The sequence below is a fragment of the Pseudophryne corroboree genome, chromosome 9 (assembly GCF_028390025.1).
Source record: "Pseudophryne corroboree isolate aPseCor3 chromosome 9, aPseCor3.hap2, whole genome shotgun sequence".
Classification (NCBI taxonomy): Eukaryota; Metazoa; Chordata; class Amphibia; order Anura; family Myobatrachidae; genus Pseudophryne; species Pseudophryne corroboree.
In genome coordinates this window covers 276,956,758-276,980,716 of record NC_086452.1, presented here as the reverse complement: position 1 = coordinate 276,980,716, position 23,959 = coordinate 276,956,758, and the positions used below count along the sequence as shown (strand labels likewise).

The window sequence follows — 23,959 nt, the reverse complement described above, 5'->3', positions numbered from 1 at the left end:
TACGGACTACGAGAAATAGAATTATCGGTAAGTAAATTCTTATTTTCTCTGACGTCCTAGTGGATGCTGGGAACTCCGTAAGGACCATGGGGATTATACCAAAGCTCCCAAACGGGCGGGAGAGTGCGGATGACTCTGCAGCACCGAATGAGAGAACTCCAGGTCCTCCTCAGCCAGGGTATCAAATTTGTAGAATTTAGCAAACGTGTTTGCCCCTGACCAAGTAGCTGCTCGGCAAAGTTGTAAAGCCGAGACCCCTCGGGCAGCCGCCCAAGATGAGCCCACCTTCCTTGTGGAATGGGCTTTTACAGATTTTGGCTGTGGCAGGCCTGCCACAGAATGTGCAAGTTGAATTGTACTACAAATCTAACGAGCAATCGTCTGCTTAGAAGCAGGAGCACCCAGCTTGTTGGGTGCATACAGTATAAACAGCGAGTCAGATTTTCTGACTCCAGCCGTCCTGGAAACATATATTTTCAGGGCCCTGACTATGTCCAGCAACTTGGAGTCCTCCAAGTCCCTAGTAGCCACAGGTACCACAATAGGTTGATTCATGTGAAACGCTGAAACCACCTTAGGGAGAAATTGAGGACGAGTCCTCAATTCCGCCCTATCCGAATGAAATATCAGGTAAGGACTTTTATAGGATAAAGCCGCCAATTCTGATACGCGCCTGGCTGAAGCCAGGGCCAACAGCATTACCACTTTCCATGTGAGATATTTCAAATCCACTGTGGCAAGTGGTTCAAACCAATGTGATTTTAGGAACCCTAAAACTACATTGAGATCCCAAGGTGCCACTGGAGGCACAAAAGGAGGCTGTATATGCAGTACCCCTTTGACAAACGTCTGAACTTCAGGCACTGAAGCCAGTTCTTTCTGGAAGAAGATCGACAGGGCCGAAATTTGAACCTTAATGGATCCTAATTTTAGGCCCATAGACAATCCTGCTTGCAGGAAATGTAGGAAACGACCCAGTTGAAATTCCTCCGTAGGGGCCTTCTTGGCCTCACACCACGCAACATATTTTCGCCAAATGGGATGATAATGTTTTGCAGTTACATCCTTCCTGGCCTTGATCAGGGTAGGGATGACTTCATCTGGAACACCCACGGAGTTACCAGAGCGTCCACCGCTATTGCCTGAGGGTCCCTTGACTTGGCGCAATATCTGTCCAGTTTCTTGTTGAGACGGGACGCCATCATGTCCACCTTTGGTTTTTCCCAACGGTTTACAATCACTTGGAAGACTTCTGGATGAAGTCCCCACTCCCCCGGGTGGAGGTCGTGTCTGCTGAGGAAGTCTGCTTCCCAGTTGTCCACTCCCGGAATGAACACTGCTGACAGTGCTATCACATGATTTTCCGCCCAGCGGAGAATCCTTGCAGCTTCTGCCATTGCCCTCCTGCTTCTTGTGCCGCCCTGTCTGTTTACGTGGGCGACAGCCGTGATGTTGTCCGACTGGATCAATACCGGTTGACCCTGAAGCAGAGGCCTTGCTTGACTTAGGGCATTGTAAATGGCCCTTAGCTCTAGGATATTTATGTGAAGAGACGTTTCCATGCTTGACCGACCACAAGCCCTGGAAATTTCTTCCCTGTGTGACTGCTCCCCAGCCTCTCAGGCTGGCATCCGTGGTTACCAGCATCCAATCCTGAATGCCGAATCTGCGGCCCTCTAGAAGATGAGCCTTCTGTAACCACCACAGGAGAGATACCCTTGTCCTTGGAGATAGGGTTATCCGCTGATGCATCTGAAGATGCGATCCGGACCATTTGTCCAGCAGATCCCACTGAAAAGTTCTTGCATGGAATCTTCCGAATGGAATCGCTTCGTAAGAAGCCACCATTTTTCCCAGGACTCTCGTGCACTGATGCACTGACACTTGTCCTGGTTTTAGGAGGTTCCTGACTAGCTCGGATAACTCCCTGGCCGTCTCCTCCGGGAGAAACACCTTTTTCTGGACTGTGTCCAGAATCATCCCTAGGAACAGTAGACGTGTCGTCGGAATCAGCTGTGATTTTGGGATATTTAGAATCCACCCGTGCTGACGTAGCACTACCTGAGATAGTGCTACTCCGACCTCTAACTGTTCCCTGGACCTTGCCCTTATCAGGAGATCGTCCAAGTAAGGGATAATTAATACGCCTTTTCTTCGAAGAAGAATCATCATTTCGGCCATTACCTTGGTAAAGACCCGTGGTGCCGTGGACAATCCAAACGGCAGCGTCTGAAACTGATAATGACAGTTTTGTATCACAAACCTGAGGTACCCTTGGTGAGAAGGGTAGATTGGGACATGGAGATAAGCATCCCTGATGTCTAGAGATACCATATAGTCCCCTTCTTCCAGGTTCGCTATCACTGCTCTGAGTGACTCCATCTTGAATTTGAACCTTTTTATGTAAGTGTTCAAAGATTTTAGATTTAAAATTGGTCTCACCGAGCCGTCCGGCTTCGGTAACACAAACAGCGTGGAATAATACCCCTTTCCCTGTTGTAGGAGGGGTACCTTGATTATCACCTGCTGGGAATACAGCTTGTGAATAGCTTCCAATACTGCCTCCCTGACGGAGGGAGACGTTGGTAGAGCAGACTTCAGGTTTGAAAAGACGGTGTCTTTTTCTGATGAGAGGTGACCTGGGGTAAAAAGGTGGATTTTCCAGCCGTTGCTGTGGCCACCAGGTCCGATAGACCGACCCCAAATAACTCCTCCCCTTTATACGGCAATACTTCCATATGTCGTTTGGAATCCGCATCACCTGACCACTGTCGCGTCCATAACGTTCTTCTGGCAGAAATGGACATCGCACTTACTCTAGATGCCAGGGTGCAAATATCCCTCTGTGCATCTCGCATATATAGTAATGCATCCTTTAAATGCTCTATAGTTAATAATATACTGTCCCTATCCAGGGTATCAATATTTTCAGTCAGGGAATCCGACCAAGCCACTCCAGCGCTGCACATCCAGGCTGAGGCGATCGCTGGTCGCAGTATAACACCGGTATGTGTGTATATACCTTTTAAGATATTTTCCAGCCTTCTATCAGCTGGTTCCTTGAGAGCGGCCGTATCAGGAGACGGTAACGCCACTTGTTTTGATAAGCGTGTGAGCGCCTTATCTACCCTAGGGGGTGTTTCCCAACGTGCCCTAACCTCTGGCGGGAAAGGGTATAGTGCCACTAATTTATTAGAAATCAGCAGTTTTTTATCGGGGGAAACCCACGCTTTATCACACACCTCATTTAATTCATCTGACTCAGGAAAAACCACTGGTAGTTTTTTCACACCCCACATAATACCCTTTTTTGTGGTACTTGTAGTGTCAGAAATGTTCAATGCCTCCTTCATTGCCGTGATCATGTAACGTGTGGCCCTACTGGGCATTACGTTTGTCTCGTCACCGTCGACACTGGATTCAGTATCCGTGTCAGGGTCTGTGTCGACCATCTGAGGTAACGGGCGTTTTAGCGCCCCTGACGGTGTCTGAGACGCCTGAACAGGCACTAATTGATTTGTCGGCTGTCTCATGTCGTCAACAGTTTTTTGCAAAGTGCTGACATTGTCACGTAATTCTTTAATTACTACCATCCAGTCAGGTGTCGACTCCCTAGGGGGTGACATCACTAACACAGGCAATTGCTCTGCTTCCACATCATTTTCCTCCTCATACATGTCGACACAATCGTACCGACACCCAGCACACACACAGGGAATGCTCTGATAGAGGACAGGACCCCACTAGCCCTTTGGGGAGACAGAGGGAGAGTTTGCCAGCACACACCAGAGCGCTATATATATACAGGGATAACCTTATATAAGTGTTACTCCCTGTTATAGCTGCTGTATTTATATATTAGCTGCCAATAGTGCCCCCCTCTCTGTTTTACCCTGTTTCTGTAGTGCAGGACTGCAGGGGAGAGTCAGGGAGCCGTCCTTCCAGCGGAGCTGTGAAAGAAAATGGCGCTTGTGTGCTGAGGAGAAAGGCTCCGCCCCCTTCACGGCGGCCTTTTCTCCCGCTTTTTTCAGGAAACTGGCAGGGGATAAATGCATCCATATAGCCCAGGAGCTATATGTGATGCATTTTTTTTTTAGCCATATAAGGTTTTTATATCGTTTTTATTGCGTCTCAGGGCGCTCCCCCCCAGCGCCCTGCACCCTCAGTGACCGGAGTGTGAAGTGTGCTGAGAGCAATGGCGCACAGCTGCAGTGCTGTGCGCTACCTTATTTGAAGACAGGAACGTCTTCTGCCGCCGCTTTCTCCGGACCTCTTCGCTCTTCTGGCTCTGTAAGGGGGCCGGCGGCGCGGCTCCGGGACCCATCCAGGCTGAACCTGTGATCGTCCCTCTGGAGCTAATGTCCAGTAGCCAAGAAGCCCAATCCACTCTGCAGTCAGGTGAGTTCGCTTCTTCTCCCCTTAGTCCCACGATGCAGTGAGCCTGTTGCCAGCAGGACTCACTGAAAATAAAAAACCTATTTAAACTTTTACTTCTAAGCAGCTCAGGAGAGCCACCTAGCTTGCACCCTTCTCGTTCGGGCACAAAAATCTAACTGAGGCTTGGAGGAGGGTCATAGGGGGAGGAGCCAGTGCACACCAGCTAGTCTAAAGCTTTTACTTTTTGTGCCCAGTCTCCTGCGGAGCCGCTATTCCCCATGGTCCTTACGGAGTTCCCAGCATCCACTAGGACGTCAGAGAAAACCTAAATATTACTTTCTTTCTAAGAGCTCAGGAGAGCCCCTAGTGTGCATCCAGCTCGGCCGGGCACAAAATTCTAACTGAGGTCTGGAGGAGGGTCATAGAGGGAGGAGCCAGTGCACACCAGGTAGTCGTAAAGCTTTCTTAGTTGTGCCCAGTCTCCTGCGGAGCCGCTATTCCCCATGGTCCTTACGGAGTCCCCAGCATCCACTTAGGACGTTAGAGAAACATAGCTTATAGTGGCATTCCATTGCTCACAGAGATTTACATTAAAAAGACACCTTTTTTTTATAGAACTACTGGGACTGCCGCTTCAAATCAAGAAAATGCACATCTATAAAGGAAAACAGCCCACAAAATAAGCACAAACTTATATTTTATTAAGTTTAGAAAATGAAAAGTTGAACAATGGAATTAGCTATTTCATGGCTATGCTTCTTGGATAACCAGATTTCATTGCTCCCATCCTTTTCCACCAGGTTGCTGTGGTATCTTGTAACCCACAAGACCAGCCACCTCATCAAGTGAACGCTCTCCTTTGCCATGGTACTCCTCATGGAAGATGAGGTGATTCCTAACACTTTTAAGAAGGCATAGGTAAGTAGAGGCCTGGAAATGTAGCTCTTGTTGGGCCAAGCAGAACTTCTCACTGGTTACCTGTGAGGTTATAACAACAATATTAAATAAAGATTAATATAATTAAAATAATCTAGTGTTCACTCTAGGTGCAGGGTGCTGATCAGTAAGGAGGGCATTTACATTTTGGAGTACAACATTTTAGACATTATGTATTGCTACTATAGATGTAGTGCTAAATAATAGACAAAATGTTGCCCTTCAAAATTAAAATATGCCCTCTTCACTAATCAGCACCCTGCATCTAGAGTGAACACTATAATCTTCAACATTAAAGCTTCAGGCAATATGTGGAAGTATCAATCATGTTCTGACAAACATTTGTTAATTACTTGTATTGAAAGTACTGTACACTGTATGAATGGATCTCAGGTTGCTAGTATGATCAGCTAATGAATTGTATTTTACTATTGCTATATTGATTCACAAATGTATCTGCAAATCACTTTTTATCCCATTAAAAGGATATGTTTGCCCTTACATATAATGAGTTGGTTAAAGACACAGGAGTGTTCACAAGAAATCAGATAAAACATAACCTTTATTAATATACATTAAGAAAACATATTATAAAAAAAGCCTAAATTGTGGTTACTAACAAGTAGAAGGTCTAATTCAACATGGAACGCTGCTGCAGCTTTATAATTCACAAACTGCTGTTGGGATCCCGGTCTTCAGGAGACCAACGTCTGAATCTTAACAGCCGGTGAAATACTGAATCACGGAATCCCGACAAACGTTCCCTATTCCCACTCAGTTGGTGTGTCCACACAACCAGCTAAGTGGGAATAGGACTTGTAGAGAGTGAAGCAAGGCGAGCGGGCTCCTTGCCTTGCTTACGGCAGACGGGATGGGGCTGTCGTAATAGTGACAACCAGCATCCTGCCTGCTGGGCTATCATATCTATCTATCTATCTATCTATCTATCTATCTATCTATCTATCTATCTATCTATCTATCTATCTATCTATCTATCAGATCCAAACGCCCCGGCACTCTGTTTACCAATCCAGGTATAGCTGTGCCCCAGTGCCCTCCTAAGGGGATTGCACTAGGGAGGTCAATCCCGGGCAATTTTTTCAATCCCGGGTATCAGGATTCCCGGGATTGGCTTTTCCCTGTGTGGCTGACCCCTTCGCCTCCACACATAACTTACCATACACTGGGAGCGGGAGACATCAGCTTCTCTCCCCCGGCGGCTCCCAGCAGCGTGTGACGGCACAGCGTGACCTCTCACTGCACGTCAAGCTGCGCTGGAGGGCTGGGAGGAGGAAGCCGGGCAGCGTCCGAGCGTCCTGAGGACGTTCAACGATGATCTCTCAATCCCCAAGATTGGAGCTTCCAATCCCAGCCGTTTTTGGGCCTAAATCCCGGGACCCCGCCAATCCCGGGATTGGCCTTCCTAGATTGCACCCCTAAATATGCAAGAATTTGGAGAGAGGCGACACTCAGGAGACTGGAAGCAGTTTAAAAGTCACCACAAAGCGTATTTTGTTGTGTCTACGTTTCGAGGTTCATGACCCCTTCCTCAAGAAATATATATATATCCGAAACGTTGGTGAACCTTTGCATACCATATGGAATTGTGAGATATTTTTGTATTTTCTACTTTTGAAGTCTGGAGAGTGCTGTCATTCCCACACATTGTGGAAAATACTGCACTATATATAACAACATTTTAATTTATGTTTGTCTGATAATCTGCTTCAAACACCACAGGTACACACATTGGCCCTCATTCCGAGTTGCTTTTAGCAGCATTGCACACGCTAAGCCGCCGCCTACTGGGAGTGAATCTTAGCTTATCAAAATTGCGAACGAAAGATTCGCAATATTGCGAAAAGACTTCTCTGTGCAGTTTCTGAGTAGCTCGAGACTTACTCTTCCAGTGCGATCAGTTCAGTGCTTGTCGTTCCTGGTTTGACGTCACGAACACACCCAGCGTTCGCCAAGACACTCCTCCGTTTCTCCAGCCACTCCCGCGTTTTTCCCAGAAACGGTAGCGTTTTTTCACACACTCCCATAAAACGGCCAGTTTCCGCCCAGAAACACCCACTTCCTGTCAATCACACTCCGATCTCCAGTACGAAGAAAAAACCTCGTAATGCCGTGAGTAAAATACCAATTCATAGCAAATTTACTTGGCGCAGTGCGAACATTGCGCATGCGCAGTTAGCGGAAAATCGCTGTGATGCGTAGAAAAATTCGATTTTACTCACCGGTAAATCTATTTCTCGTAGTCCGTAGTGGATGCTGGGAACTCCGTAAGGACCATGGGGCATAGACGGGCTCCGCAGGAGACTGGGCACTCTAAAAGAAAGATTAGGTACTATTTGGTGTGCACTGGCTCCTCCCTCTATGCCCCTCCTCCAGACCTCAGTTAGGATACTGTGCCCGGAAGAGCTGACACAATAAGGAAGGATTTTGAATCCCGGGTAAGACTCATACCAGCCACACCAATCACACTGTATAACTCGTGATACTATACCCAGTTAACAGTATGAAATATAACTGAGCCTCTCAACAGATGGCTCAACAATAACCCTTTAGTTAGGCAATGACTATATACAAGTATTGCAGACAATCCGCACTTGGGATGGGCGCCCAGCATCCACTACGGACTACGAGAAATAGATTTACCGGTGAGTAAAAATAAGAATTTACTTACCGATAATTCTATTTCTCATAGTCCGTAGTGGATGCTGGGACTCCGTAAGGACCATGGGGAATAGCGGCTCCGCAGGAGACTGGGCACAAAAGTAAAAGCTTGAACTAGCTGGTGTGCACTGGCTCCTCCCCCTATGACCCTCCTCCAAGCCTCAGTTAGGATACTGTGCCCGGACGAGCGTACATAATAAGGAAGGATATTGAATCCCGGGTAAGACTCATACCAGCCACACCAATCACACCGTACAACCTGTGATCTGAACCCAGTTAACAGTATGATAAACGAAGGAGCCTCTGAAAAGATGGCTCACAACAATAATAATAACCCGAATTTTGTAACAATAACTATATACAAGTATTGCAGACAATCCGCACTTGGGATGGGCGCCCAGCATCCACTACGGACTATGAGAAATAGAATTATCGGTAAGTAAATTCTTATTTTCTCTAACGTCCTAAGTGGATGCTGGGACTCCGTAAGGACCATGGGGATTATACCAAAGCTCCCAAACGGGCGGGAGAGTGCGGATGACTCTGCAGCACCGAATGAGAGAACTCCAGGTCCTCCTCAGCCAGGGTATCAAATTTGTAGAATTTAGCAAACGTGTTTGCCCCTGACCAAGTAGCTGCTCGGCAAAGTTGTAAAGCCGAGACCCCTCGGGCAGCCGCCCAAGATGAGCCCACCTTCCTTGTGGAATGGGCTTTTACAGATTTTGGCTGTGGCAGGCCTGCCACAGAATGTGCAAGCTGAATTGTACTACAAATCCAACGAGCAATCGTCTGCTTAGAAGCAGGAGCACCCAGCTTGTTGGGTGCATACAGGATAAACAGCGAGTCAGATTTCCTGACTCCAGCCGTCCTGGAAATATATATTTTCAGGGCCCTGACTATGTCCAGTAACTTGGAGTCCTCCAAGTCCCTAGTAGCCGCAGGCACCACAATAGGCTGGTTCACGTGAAACGCTGAAACCACCTTTGGGAGAAATTGAGGACGAGTCCTCAATTCTGCCCTATCCGTGTGAAAAATCAGGTAAGGGCTTTTATAAGATAAAGCCGCCAATTCTGAGACACGCCTGGCTGAAGCCAGGGCTAACAGCATTACCACCTTCCATGTGAGATATTTTAATTCCACAGTGGTGAGTGGTTCAAACCAATGTGATTTTAGGAACCCCAAAACCACATTGAGATCCCAAGGTGCCACCGGGGGCACAAAAGGAGGCTGTATATGCAGTACCCCTTTGACAAACGTCTGGACTTCAGGCACTGAAGCCAGTTCTTTTTGGAAGAAAATCGACAGGGCCGAAATTTGAACCTTAATGGACCCTAATTTTAGGCCCATAGACAGTCCTGTTTGCAGGAAATGTAGGAAGCGACCCAGTTGAAATTCCTCTGTAGGGGCCTCTTTGGCCTCACACCACGCAACATATTTTCGCCAAATGCGGTGATAATGTTTTGCAGTTACATCCTTCCTGGCCTTTATCGGGGTAGGGATGACTTCTTCTGGAATGCCTTTTTCCTTCAGGATCCGGCGTTCAACCGCCATGCCGTCAAACGCAGCCGCGGTAAGTCTTGGAACAGACAAGGTCCCTGCTGGAGCAGGTCCTTTCTTAGAGGTAGAGGCCACGGGTCCTCCGTGAGCATCTCTTGAAGTTCCGGGTACCAAGTCCTTCTTGGCCAATCCGGAACCACGAGTATAGTTCTTACTCCTCTCCTTTTTATGATTCTCAGTACTTTTGGTATGAGAGGCAGAGGAGGGAACACATACACTGACTGGTACACCCATGGTGTTACCAGAGCGTCCACCGCTATTGCCTGAGGGTCCCTTGACCTGGCGCAATATCTGTCTAGTTTTTTGTTGAGACGGGACGCCATCATGTCCACCTTTGGTTTTTCCCAACGGTTTACCATCTCTTGGAAGACTTCTGGATGAAGTCCCCACTCCCCCGGGTGAAGGTCGTGTCTGCTGAGGAAGTCCGCTTCCCAGTTGTCCACTCCCGGAATGAACACTGCTGACAGTGCTATCACATGATTCTCCGCCCAGCGAAGAATCCTTGCAGCTTCTGCCATCGCCCTCCTGCTTCTCGTGCCGCCCTGTCTGTTTACGTGGGCGACTGACGTGATGTTGTCCGATTGGATCAATACCGCCCGACCCTGAAGCAGGGGTTTTGCTTGACTTAGGGCATTGTAAATGGCCCTTAGTTCCAGAATGTTTATATGAAGAGATGTTTCCATGCTTGACCACAAGCCTTGGAAATTTTGTCCCTGTGTGACTGCTCCCCAGCCTCTCAGGCTGGCATCTGTGGTCACCAGGATCCAATCCTGAATGCCGAATCTGCGGCCCTCTAGTAGATGAGCACTCTGCAGCCACCACAGAAGAGACACCCTTGTCCTTGGCGACAGGGTTATCCGCTGATGCATCTGAAGATGCGATCCGGACCATTTGTCCAGAAGATCCCACTGAAACGTTCTTGCATGGAATCTTCCGAATGGAATCGCTTCGTAAGAAGCCACCATTTTTCCCAGGACCCTCGTGCACTGATGCACTGACACCTGGCCTGGTTTTAGGAGATTCCTGACTAGCTCGGATAACTCCCTGGCCTTCTCCTCTGGGAGAAACACCTTTTTCTGGACTGTGTCTAGAATCATTCCTAGGAACAGGAGACGTGTCGTTGGAATCAGCTGCGATTTTGGAATATTTAGAATCCACCCGTGCTGACGTAACACTAACTGAGATAGTGCTACTCCGACTTCTAACTGTTCCCTGGACCTTGCCCTTATCAGGAGATCGTCCAAGTAAGGGATAATTAAAACGCCTTTTCTTCGAAGAAGAATCATCATTTCGGCCATTACCTTGGTAAAGACCCGAGGTGCCGTGGACAACCCAAACGGCAGCGTCTGAAACTGATAATGACAGTTTTGTACTACCAACCTGAGGTACCCTTGGTGAGAAGGGTAGATTGGGACGTGGAGATAAGCATCTTTGATGTCCAGAGACACCATATAGTCCCCTTCTTCCAGGTTTGCTATCACTGCTCTGAGTGACTCCATCTTGAATTTGAACCTCTTTATGTAAGTGTTCAAGGATTTTAGATTTAAAATTGGTCTCACCGAGCCGTCCGGCTTCGGTACCACAAACAGCGTGGAATAATACCCCTTTCCCTGTTGTAGGAGAGGTACCTTGATTATCACCTGCTGGGAATACAGCTTGTGAATGGCTTCCAAAACTGCCTCCCTGTCGGAGGGAGACTTTGGCAGAGCAGACTTCAGGAACCGGCGAGGGGGAGACGTCTCGAATTCCAGTTTGTACCCCTGTGATACTACCTGCAGAATCCAGGGGTCCACTTGCGAGTGTCACAACTGAGGGCCTGAGCTGACGGAAGGCAGCCTCAGTTGTAGGGGCTGAGATGTACCGGAACCTGGGAGGTTGTATCAGACCCCTGGACATGTAAGTAACATGAAGAGAAACCGCCCGAAGGCGTGACCACGAAAACTTGAGTAAAAGTCAATGATATTTATTTATGACAAACTCCATGCATCACAGTAGCAGTAAAAAGTAACATAAAAATCAGCAGAGAAATAATAATACAGTTCCTGGGTACTACAGGGTGGCAGGGGCCACAGGGCTCTGGTGGTATGAGACAGTTCTTATTATCTGCAAGTTGGAAAGTCCTTACCAGGCTCAACTGTAGCAATGAGGAAAGCCCAGGGTCGTACCAGCTGGTGTTCCAGGGAAAGCTGGACTGCTGTAGATAAAATGCTGCTGTGGGTACTGGTTAGAACCAGACAGGTGTTGGCACGGAGTGGATACTGGCTGGAACCAGTTAAATAATAAATAAAGCTTGAGAGCGATGCAATGTAGATGAAATGTAGAATTTGAGAGCGGAGAAATAATAATACCGGTGGAGAGTGGTAAACTGCAGAAAGGACACCGGCCCTTTAAGAGAAGCTGTACACTGCTGGAAGCTGAGCTGGAAGCAGGTGATGTTGTAGCTGGAAACAGGTGAGTCCAGAATGGATCGGAGAGTCAGGCTACACCGCAGATGGAATGCTGGTGCGGGTCTCTATAGCAGAAGTCTGGAGACAGGAGCTGGAACCTGAAAGACATTCACAGAAGAGAGACAAACTGGAACTAGGTTTGACAACCAAAGCACTGACGCCTTCCTTGCTCAGGCACAACCTATTTATACCTGCAGCAAGGAAGGCATTGGCTAGGCAATTATGCAAATTAATAATACTGACAACGGATTGGTAGGAATGATCAGCTGACAGAATCCAAGATGGCTGCGCCCATGCAGACACTTGGAGGGAAGTTTGGATTGTAATCCATGTGGTCTGGAAAACAGTAATGGCGGCGCCGGCCACCGGAGACAGGAGACGCCAGGCTGACAGATGCACATCCGACCACGCGGACACAGCGGAGGCCGCGGCTGACGTAATCGCCACTCTGAATGCAGAAGCTCAGGGACGGCGGCGGAGGCCGCGGGAGACGCCATGCCAGATGTATAAGGCGTTACTGTGACTGCGTCCAGAGAGACAGGAGAGGATGCGGGAATGTGCACATCAGGATAACAGATGGGATCCGGTCCTGGAGCGCTGAGCCAGCCTTAGGAGGCATCTGATAGGTAAGAAATGGCGTCCAGATACCCGGATCGTAACAGCGAGTGAGCCCACTGCGCGTTGAAATTTTTGAGACGGGCCCCCACCGTGTCCGAGTCCGCTTGTAAAGCCCCAGCGTCATGCTGAAGACTTGGCAGAAGCAGAGGAGGGCTTCTGCTCCTGGGAAGAGGCTGCCTGGTGCAGTCTTTTTCCTCTTCCTCTGCCCCGGGGCAGAAATGAGTGGCCTTTTGCCCGCTTGTACTTATGGGAACGAAAGGACTGAGTTTGAAAAGACGGTGTCTTTTCTGCTGAGAGGTGACCTGGGGTAAAAAGGTGGACTTTCCGGTCGTTGCCGTGGCCACTAGGTCCGATAGACCGGCCCCAAATAACTCCTCCCCTTTATACGGCAATACTTCCATATGTCGTTTGGAATCCGCATCCCCTGACCACTGTCGCGCCCATAACGCTCTTCTGGCAGAAATGGACATAGCACTCACTCTTGATGCCAGGGTGCAAATATCCCTCTGTGCATCACGCATATATAGTAATGCATCCTTCAAATGCTCTATAGTTAGTAATATACTGTCCCTATCCAGGGTATCAATATTTTCAGTCAGGGAATCCGACCACGCCACTCCAGCACTGCACATCCAGGCTGAGGCGATTGCTGGTCGCAGTATAACACCAGTATGTGTGTATATACCCTTCAGGATATCTTCCAGCCTTCTATCCGCTGGTTCTTTGAGGGCGGCCGTATCAGGAGACGGTAACGCTACTTGTTTAGATAAACGTGTGAGCGCTTTATCTACTCTAGGGGGTGTTTCCCAACGCGCCCTAACCTCTGGCGGGAAAGGGTATAGTGCCAATAATTTATTAGAAATTAGCACTTTTTTATCGGGGGAAACCCACGCTTTATCACACACCTCATTTAATTCATCTGACTCAGGAACAGCTACTGGTAGTTTTTTCACTCCCCACATAATACCCTTCTTTGTGGTACTTGTAGTGTCAGAAATGTTCAATGCCTCCTTCATTGCCGTGATCATGTAACGTGTGGCCCTACTGGACATTACGTTTGTCTCCTCACCGTCGACACTGGACTCAGTATCCGTGTCTGGGTCTGTGTCGACCCACTGAGGTAACGGGCGTTTTATCGCCCCTGACGGTGTCTGAGACGCCTGGACAGGCACTAATTGATTTGTCGGCTGTCTCATGTCGTCAACAGTTTTTTGTAAAGTGCTGACATTGTCACGTAGTTCTTTAAATACAACCATCCAGTCAGGTGTCGACTCCCTAGGGGGTGACATCACTAACACAGGCAATTGCTCTGCTTCCACATCATTTTCCTCCTCATACATGTCAACACAATCGTACCGACACCCAGCACACACACAGGGAATGCTCTGATAGAGGACAGGACCCCACTAGCCCTTTGGGGAGACAGAGGGAGAGTTTGCCAGCACACACCAGAGCGCTATATATATATATATATATATATATATATATATATATATATAGGGATAACCTTATATAAGTGTTACTGCCTTTTATAGCTGCGGTTTATAATTTAGCTGCCAATAGTGCCCCCCCTCTCTCGTTTTTACCCTGATTCTGTAGGGACTGCAGGGGAGAGTCAGGGAGCCGTCCTTCCAGCGGAACGGTGAGGGAAAATGGCGCTTGTGTGCTGAGGAGATAGGCTCCGCCCCTTCACGACGGCCTTATCTCCCGCTTTTTTCTGGAAAACTGGCAGGGGTTAAATACATCCATATAGCCCAGGAGCTATATGTGATGTATTTCTTTTGCCATCCTAAGGTATTTCTGTTTTTATTGCGTCTCAGGGCGCTCCCCCCCAGCGCCCTGCACCCTCAGTGACCGGAGTGTGAAGTGTGCTGAGAGCAATGGCGCACAGCTGCAGTGCTGTGCGCTACCTTAGTTGAAGACAGGAACGTCTTCTGCCGCCGATTTCACCGGACCTTTTCGTTCTTCTGGCTCTGTAAGGGGGCCGGCGGCGCGGCTCCGGGACCCATCCAGGCTGAACCTGTGATCGTCCCTCTGGAGCTAATGTCCAGTAGCCTAAGAAACCCAATCCACTCTGCACGCAGGTGAGTTCGTTTCTTCTCCCCTTAGTCCCACGATGCAGTGAGCCTGTTGCCAGCAGGACTCACTGAAAATAAAAAACCTAAAATAAACTTTTACTCTAAGCAGCTCAGGAGAGCCACCTAGCATGCACCCTTCTCGTTCGGGCACAAAAATCTAACTGAGGCTTGGAGGAGGGTCATAGGGGGAGGAGCCAGTGCACACCAGCTAGTTCAAGCTTTTACTTTTGTGCCCAGTCTCCTGCGGAGCCGCTATTCCCCATGGTCCTTACGGAGTCCCAGCATCCACTTAGGACGTTAGAGAAATCTTATTTTCTCTGACGTCCTAGTGGATGCTGGGAACTCCGTAAGGACCATGGGGATTATACCAAAGCTCCCAAACGGGCGGGAGAGTGCGGATGACTCTGCAGCACCGAATGAGAGAACTCAAGGTCCTCCTCAGCCAGGGTATCAAATTTGTAGAATTTAGCAAACGTGTTTGCCCCTGACCAAGTTGCAGCTCGGCAAAGTTGTAAAGCCGAGACCCCTCGGTCAGCCGCCCAAGATGAGCCCACTTTCCTCGTGGAATGGGCTGTTACTGATTTAGGATGCGGCAATCCAGCCGCAGAATGCTCCAGCTGAATTGTGCTACAAATTCAGCGAGCAATAGTCTGCTTAGAAGCAGGAGCACATATTTTGTTGGGTGCCTACAGGATAAAAAAACGAGTCAGTTTTCCTGACTCCCCGTCCTGGAAATATAAATTTTTAAGGCCCTGACTACGTCCAGTAACTTGGAATCTTCCAAGTCCCTAGTAGCCGCAGGCACTACAATAGGTTGGTTCAAGTGAAAAGCTGATACCACCTTAGGGAGAAACTGGGGACGAGTCCTCAATTCTGCCCTATCCATATGGAAAATCAGATAAGGGCTTTTACATGACAAAGCCGCCAATTCTGACACACACCTGGCCGAAACCAAGGCCAATAACATGACCACTTTCCACGTGAGATATTTCAAATCCACAGTTTTAAGTGGCTCAAACCAATGTGATTTTAAGAAACTCAACACCACGTTGAGATCCCAAGGTGCCACAGAAGGCACAAAAAAGGGGCTGAATATGTAGCACTCCCTTTACAAATGTCTGAACTCCAGGCAGTGAAGCCAGTTCTTTCTGGAAGAAAATCGACAGAGCCGAAATCTGGACCTTAATGGAACCCAATTTTAGGCCCATAGTCACTCCTGACTGTAGGAAGTGCAGAAAACGACCCAGCTGAAATTCCTCTGTTGGGGCCTTCCTGGCCTCACACCACGCAACATATTTTCGCCAAATACGGTGATAATGGTTTGCAGTTACTTCTTTCCTGGCTTTTATCAGCGTAGGAATGACTTCCTCCGGAATGCCCTTTTGCTTTAGGATCCGGAATTCAACCGCCATGCCGTCCAACGCAGCCGCGGTAAGTCTTGGAACAGACAGGGCCCCTGCTGTAGCAGATCCAGTCCGAGCGGTAGAGGCCATGGGTCCTCTGATATTATTTCTTGAAGTTCTGGGTACCAAGCTCTTCTTGGCCCATCCGGAACCACAAGTATCGTTCTTACTCCTCGTATTCTTATTATTCTCAGTACCTTTGGTATGAGAGGCAGAGGAGGGAATACATAAACCGACTGGTACACCCACAGTGTCACTAGAGCGTCCACAGCTATTGCCTGAGGGTCCCTTGACCTGGCGCAATATCTAGTTTTTTGTTTAGGCGGGACGCCATCATGTCCACCTGTGGCCTTTCACAACGGTTTACCAACAGTTGGAAGACTTCTGGATGAAGTCCCCACTCTCCCGGGTGTCGGTCGTGTCTGCTGAGGAAGTCTGCTTCCCAGTTGTCCACTTTCGGAATGAACACTGCTGACAGTGCTAAGACGTGATTTTCCGCCCATCGGAGAATCCTTGTGGCTTCTGCCATCGCCATCCTGCTTCTTGTGCCGCCCTGTCGGTTTACATGGGCGACTGCCGTGATGTTGTCTGATTGGATCAGTACCGGCTGGTTTTGAAGCAGAGGCCTTGCCAGACTTAGGGCATTGTAAATGGCCCTCAGTTCCAGAATATTTATGTGTAGGGACGACTCCTGACTTGACCAAAGTCCTTGGAAATTTCTTCCCTGTGTGACTGCCCCCCAGCCTCGAAGGCTGGCATCCGTGGTTACCAGGACCCAGTCCTGTATGCCGAATCTGCGGCCCTCTTGAAGATGAGCACTCTGCAGCCACCACAGTACAGATGCCCTGGTCCTTGGAGACAGGGTTATCAGCCGATGCATCTGAATATGCGATTCCGACCACTTGTCCAAGAGGTCCCACTGAAAGGTTCTTGCATGGAACCTGCCGAATGGAATTTTGCTTCGTAAGAAGCTACCATTTTTCCCAGGACTCGTGTGCAGTGATGCACCGATACCTGTTTTGGTTTCAGGAGGTCTCTGACTAGAGATGACAGCTCCTTGGCTTTCTCCTGCGGGAGAAACACTTTTTTCTGTTCTGTGTCCAGAACCATCCCCAGGAACAGCAGGCGTGTGGTAGGAACCAGCTGTGACTTTGGAATGTATAGAATCCACCCGTGCTGTTGTAGCACTTCCCGAGATAGTGCTACTCCGACCAACAACTGCTCCATGGACCTCGCCTTTATAAGGAGATCGTCCAAGTACGGGATAATTAAAAACTCCCTTTTTTCGAAGGAGTATCATCATTTCTGCAATTACCTTGGTAAAGACCCTCGGTGCCGTGGACAGTCCAAACGGCAGTGTTTGGAATTGGTAATGGCAATCCTGTACCACAAATCTGAGGTACTCCTGGTGAGGATGGTAAATGGGGACATGTAGGTAAGCATCCTTGATGTCCAGGGATACCATGTAATCCCCCTCCTCCAGGCTTGCAATAACCGCCCTGAGCGATTCCATCTTGAACTTGAATTTTTTTATGTATGTGTTCAAGGACTTCAAATTTAAAATGGGTCTCACCGAACCGTCCGGTTTCGGTACCACAAACATTGTGGAATAGTAACCCCGTCCTTGTTGAAGTAGGGGCACCTTGACTATCACCTGCTGGGAATACAGCTTGTGAATTGCCCCTAGCACCGCCTCCCTGCCTGAGGGAGTTGTCGGCAAGGCAGATTTGAGGAAACGGCGGGGGGGAAGACGCCTCAAATTCCAGCCTGTACCCCTGAGATACTACTTGAAGGATCCAGGGATCCACCTGTGAGCGAGCCCACTGATCGCTGAAATTTTTGCGGCGGCCCCCCACCGTACCTGGTTACGCCTGTGGAGCCCCCGCGTCATGCGGTGGACTCAGAGGAAGCGGGGGAAGAATTTTGATTCTGGGAACTGGCTGACTGGTGCAGCTTTTTCCCTCTTCCCTCGTCTCTGTGCAGAAAGGAAGCGCCTTTGACCAGCTTGCTTTTCTGAAGCCGAAAGGACTGTACCTGATAATACAGTGCTTTCTTAGGCTGTGAGGAAACCTGAGGTAAAAATTTTTCTTCCCAGCTGTTGCTGTGGATACGAGGTCCCAGAGACCATCCCCAAACAATTCCTCACCCTTATAAGGCTCTATGTGCCTTTTAAAGTCAGCATCACCTGTCCAGTGTCGGGTCTCTAATACCCTCCAGACAGAATGGCCATTGCATTAATTCTGGATGCCAGCCGGCAAAATATCCCTCTGTGCATCCCTCATATATAAGACGACGACTTATGTTCGCAAAATAGTATCCCTGTTTGACAGGGTTACAGACCACGCTGCAGCAGCACTATCTGCAGGTCTCAGTCTAGTACCTGAGTGTGTAAATACAGACTTCAGGATAGCCTCCTGCTTTTTATCAGCAGGTACCTTCAAAGTGGCCGTATCCTAAGACGGCAGTGCCACCTTTTTTGACAAACGTGTGAGCGCCTTATCCACCCTAGGGGATATCTCCCAGCGTAACTTATCCTCTGGCGGGAAAATGTACGCCATCAGTAACTTTTTAGAAATTACCAGTTTCTTATCGGGGGAACCCACGCTTTTTCACACTTAATTCACTCATTTGATGGGGGAACAAAACACTGCCTGCTTTTTCTCCCCAAACATAAAACCCTTTTTTAGTGGTACTTGGGTTAATGTCAGAAATGTGTAACACATTTTTTATTGCCGGGATCATGTAACGGATGTTCCTAGTGGATTGTGTATATGTCTCAACCTCGTCGACACTGGAGTCAGACTCCGTGTCGACATCTGTGTCTGCCATCTGAGGGAGCGGGCGTTTTTGAGCCCCTGATGGCCTTTGAGACGCCTGGGCAGGCGCGGGCTGAGAAGCCGGCTGTCCCATAGCTGTTACGTTATCCAGCCTTTTATGTAAGGAGTTGACACTGTCGGTTAATACCTTCCACCTATCCATCCACTCTGGTGTCGGCCCCCAGGGGGCGACATCCCATTTATCGGCATCTGCTCCGCCTCCACATAAGCCTCCTCATCAAACATGTCGACACAGCCGTACCGACACACCGCACACACACAGGGAATGCTCTGACTGAGGACAGGACCCCACACAGCCCTTTGGGGAGACAGAGAGAGAGTATGCCAGCACACACCAGAGCGCTATATAATGTAGGGATAAACACTATCACTGAGTGAATTTTCCCCAATAGCTGCTTGTATAAACAATATTGCGCCTAAATTTAGTGCCCCCCCCTCTCTTTTTAACCCTTTGAGCCTGAAAACTACAGGGGAGAGCCTGGGGAGCTGTCTTCCAGCTACACTGTGAAGAGAAAATGGTGCCAGTGTGCCGAGGGAGATAGCTCCGCCCCTTTTTCGCGGACTTTTCTCCCGCTTTTTTATGGATTCTGGCAGGGGTAATTATCACATATATAGGCTCTGGGGCTATATATTGTGATTATTTTGCCAGCCAAGGTGTTTTTATTGCTGCTTAGGGCGCCCCCCCCCCAGCGCCCTGCACCCTCAGTGACCGGAGTGTGAAGTGTAAAAGACCAAAAACAAACAGATTTAACTGTAAAAAAGCGCCTCAATATGATAAATAAACGTATATATCAGAAGCCCTCTGAATTACTGCGCAGCCTGCAACTATATGTGTGATAGTGGGGAGAAATAGACTGAAAAAGAGAACTGGCTGCGCTGAATTTCAGAAGGATTCAAATAACAAAGGAGAGAGCCAATGTATCAATATAAAAAGACAGCAAGTTTATTTAAAACATAATGTGTTAATTAATAAAAATAATAATAATAAACAGACATGTTGCATTAATGATAACACAGTCCGGTGTCTCACAGTGTCAGCAGTATGTTGGACTTTTACAGAACTGCCTCTGTAGATGTGGTGACTTTTTCAAAGGTGATTTCCTGCCTCCAGATTCCGCAGTATTTAACTGTGGTGGGTCCAGAGAAAACAGCTGTCTGCACTCTAAATAGTGCCCTTACAATGTGTGGGCACTATTGAAAAAGTCACGTGGAGCGTGACGAAACGCGTTAGGACCCGCCTCTTGAACACCTGTTCAGGTGTTTCATATGTACTACCATCCCAGCACCTCTGACGATCTTATTCCGGGCGGCTTTGAGATCTCAAAATAGCCGCTGCCGTCTCATACCGCTACAGCCAGCTGATTCCTGAGCGGTGCTCGCTCTCCTCTCCGTGACACTGCTGTTGTGTGTGGGTAACGCAGGATTCCTGTCCGGGGACGCCCGGTAGACGGACCAACCCACTGGAGAGGTAATTGTTCATTATTTACGGACTCACTGGCCCCCCTATGTGATCCCTTATTGGAATCAGTTATATCACATTTCTTCATGCATCAATACTGAGCATTATGAACGGCACCTAATATCTGGCATGGATTTTGGACTTTAACACACCACATCTACAGAGGCAGTTCTGTAAAAGTCCAACATACTGCTGACACTGTGAGACACCGGACTGTGTTATCATTAATGCAACATGTCTGTTTATTATTATTATTTTTATTAATTAACACATTATGTTTTAAATAAACTTGCTGTCTTTTTATATTGATACATTGGCTCTCTCCTTTGTTATTTGAATCCTTCTGAAATTCAGCGCAGCCAGTTCTCTTTTTCGGAGTGTGAAGTGTGTATGAGGAGCAATGGCGCACAGCTGCAGTGCTGTGCGCTACCTTGGTGAAGACTGAAGTCTTCTGCCGCCGATTTTCCGGACCATCTTCATGCTTCTGGCTCTGTAAGGGGGACGGCGGCGCGGCTCCGGGAACGAACACCAAGGACGGGTCCTGCGGTCGATCCCTCTGGAGCTAATGGTGTCCAGTAGCCTAAGAAGCCCAAGCTAGCTGCAAGCAGGTAGGTTCGCTTCTTCTCCCCTTAGTCCCTCGTTGCAGTGAGCCTGTTGCCAGCAGGTCTCACTGTAAAATAAAAAACCTAACATATACTTTCTTTCTAGGAGCTCAGGAGAGCCCCTAGTGTGCATCCAGCTCGGCCGGGCACAGAAATCTAACTGAGGTCTGGAGGAGGGGCATAGAGGGAGGAGCCAGTGCACACCAGATAGTACCTAATCTTTCTTTTAGAGTGCCCAGTCTCCTGCGGAGCCCGTCTATTCCCCATGGTCCTTACGGAGTTCCCAGCATCCACTAGGATGTCAGAGAAATTACCGAGCGAACAACTCGGAATGACCACCATTGTTCATCCTTTGCTGTATACACACTAGAATGATTTGATCATTCACAAAGGTCGTTATCGCTTATATCTATGGAAAAAAATATTCTAGTGTGTATGGGCCTTAAGTGCTGCAACCCAATTGATATTAAAAGACACGGTAGCACTAGAAAATAATTAAGGAAGGTGTTACCATGGATGATTGAAATACTGCCACAAGTCAATAGTGATCAAATGATTTGTGATAACTGTAGCAAACAAATTAAATGGAATTTTTTAACTGCTGAGGAAGGACCAAGTACATCAATTGATGAGGAAAGTGAAAGCTTTGCAGTCATTAAATGAAAGTTTAAGCAGGATGGAGAGCAACACCTATCAAGAGGTAAATAATGAAAGAAGAAAACTTGCAAAAAGAAATATGTAAAAATTGCAGAATTGTAAAAAAGGATATATTCCAGCTGAGGAACTTGTGACTGATAATTGTCAGGATTCCGGCCACTAGTATGCCGAGCGCCAAGAATCCCCTTGCGGGTTCAGTGGCTCGCCACAGGTTCTATTCCTACTCTAAGGGCCGGCTTAAAATGTTCCCCCGCCTGCCACCTGCGCCCACCAGAAGTATTCTAATGTTGCTGCTGATGGACACGAAAAGTTAATTTCAGCTCGCTACCCCCTGAAATACACGTAAAGAGAGGTCTTTTCAGGATCGCACCCATTACTTTAGTCAGGTATAGGTGCCTTGCGCGCCTAAACCCAAGTGCAATGGGCGCGATAACAGGGGTCATTTGAATATCGTCCCTCGATCACCCATCACTTTAGACGTGAGATTAGGGATGTTATAAGATTTGAATTCCCCCATATGGGTGTCAAGGCCACCCACGAGTGGGAATACTCCTGTTTGGCCGGTATTCCAGCTGCCGGCATTGTCAGCTGTCAGGATTCTGGCGTTGGTATCCCGAACGGCGGAATCCTAACTGCCGGCAACTTAAATGTACAGTGCATCCAGAAAGTATTCACAGCGCTTCACTTGTTCCACATTTTGTTATGTTACCACCTTACTCCAAAATGGAATAGATTTATTTTTTCCTTCAATATTCTACACACAATACCCCATAACAACAACGTGAAAAGTTTGTTATTTTTGCAAATTTATTAAAAGTAAAAAAAACTAAGGAATCACATGCACATAAGTATTCACAGCCTTTGCTCAATACTATGTTGATGGTTTTTATTAAATATTAAAACTTTTTTAAATTAAATTAACTTCACAGACAGCGCTCCTTTTTTCCTACATAACTTTGTTGATGCACCTTTGGCAGCAATTACAGCCTCAAGTCCTTTTGAATATAATGCCACAAGCTTGGAACACCTATCTTTGGCCAGTTTTGCCCATTCCCCTTTGCAGCACCTGTCAAGCTCCATCAGGTTGGATGGGAAGCATTGGTTCACAGCCATTTTCAGATCTCTCCAGAGATGTTCAATCGGATTCAAGTCTGGGCTCTGGCTAGGCCAATCAAGGACATTCACAGAGTTGTCCTGAAGCCACTCCTTTGACATCTTGGCTGTGTGCTTAGGGTCGTTGTCACGCTGAAAGATGAACAGTCGCCCCAGTCAGAGGTCAAGAGCGCTCTGGAGCATGTTTTCATCCAGGATATCGCTGTACATTGCTGCATTTATCTTTCCCTCTATCCTGACTAGTCTCACAGTTCCTGCCACTGATATACATCCCTTCAGCATGTTGCTGCCACCATCATGCTTCACTGTAGGGATGGTATTGGCCTGGTGATGAGCAGTGCCTGGTTTCGTCCAAACATGACGCCTGGCATTCACGCCAAAGAATTCAATCTTTGACTCATCAGACCAGAGAATTTTGTTTCTCATGGTCTGAGAGTCCTTCAGGTGCATTTTGGCAAACTCTAGGCCGGCTGCCATGTGCTTTTTACTAAGGAGTGGCTTCCGTCTGGCCACTCTACCATACAGGCTGGATTAGTGGATTGCTGCAGAGATGGTTGTCCTTCTGGAAGGTTCCCCTCTCTCCACAGAGGAATGCTGAGTGACCATCGGGTTCTTGGTCACCTCCCTCACTAGGGTCCTTCTCTCCCGATCGCTCAGTTTAGACGGCCGGCCACCTCTAGGAAGAGTCCTGGTGGTTCCGAACTTCATCCATTTACGGATGATGGAGGCCACTGTGCTCATTGGGACCTTCAAAGCAACAGATAATTTTCTGTACCCTTCACCAGATTTGTGCCTCGAGACAATCCGGTCTCGGAGGTCTACAGACAATTCCTTTGACTTCATGCTTGGTTTGAGCTCAGACATGCACTGTCAAGTGTGGGACCTTATACTGTATAGACAGGTGTATGCCTTTCCAAATCATGTCCAACTAACTGAATTTACCATAGGTGGACTCCAATTAAGCTGTAGGAACATCACAAGGATGATCAGTGGAAACAAGATACACCTGAGCTCAATTTTGAGCTTCATGGCAAAGGCTGTGAATACTTATGTACATGTGATTTCTTAGTTAATTTTTTATAAATTTGCAAAAATCTAATTTTTTTCCCCATGTTGTCATTATGGGGTATTGTGTATAGAATTTTGAGGGAAAAAAATAATTTATTCCATTTTGGAATAAGGCTATAACATAACAA

At 47.9% G+C, this 23,959-nt stretch overlaps 1 protein-coding gene across 1 annotated transcript in view; it reads right to left on the bottom strand.

The window, feature by feature from the left end:
* Positions 1–5,057: 5,057 nt before the first annotated feature.
* FMC1 (formation of mitochondrial complex V assembly factor 1 homolog) overlaps positions 5,058–23,959 on the bottom strand; it is a 56,607-nt gene continuing 37,705 nt past the window's right edge. The window contains exon 2 of the mRNA XM_063938782.1: positions 5,058–5,355. Within this exon, the coding sequence (XP_063794852.1) occupies positions 5,152–5,355 (204 nt within the window). The 3' untranslated portion in view covers positions 5,058–5,151. The remainder of the gene's footprint in view (positions 5,356–23,959) is intronic.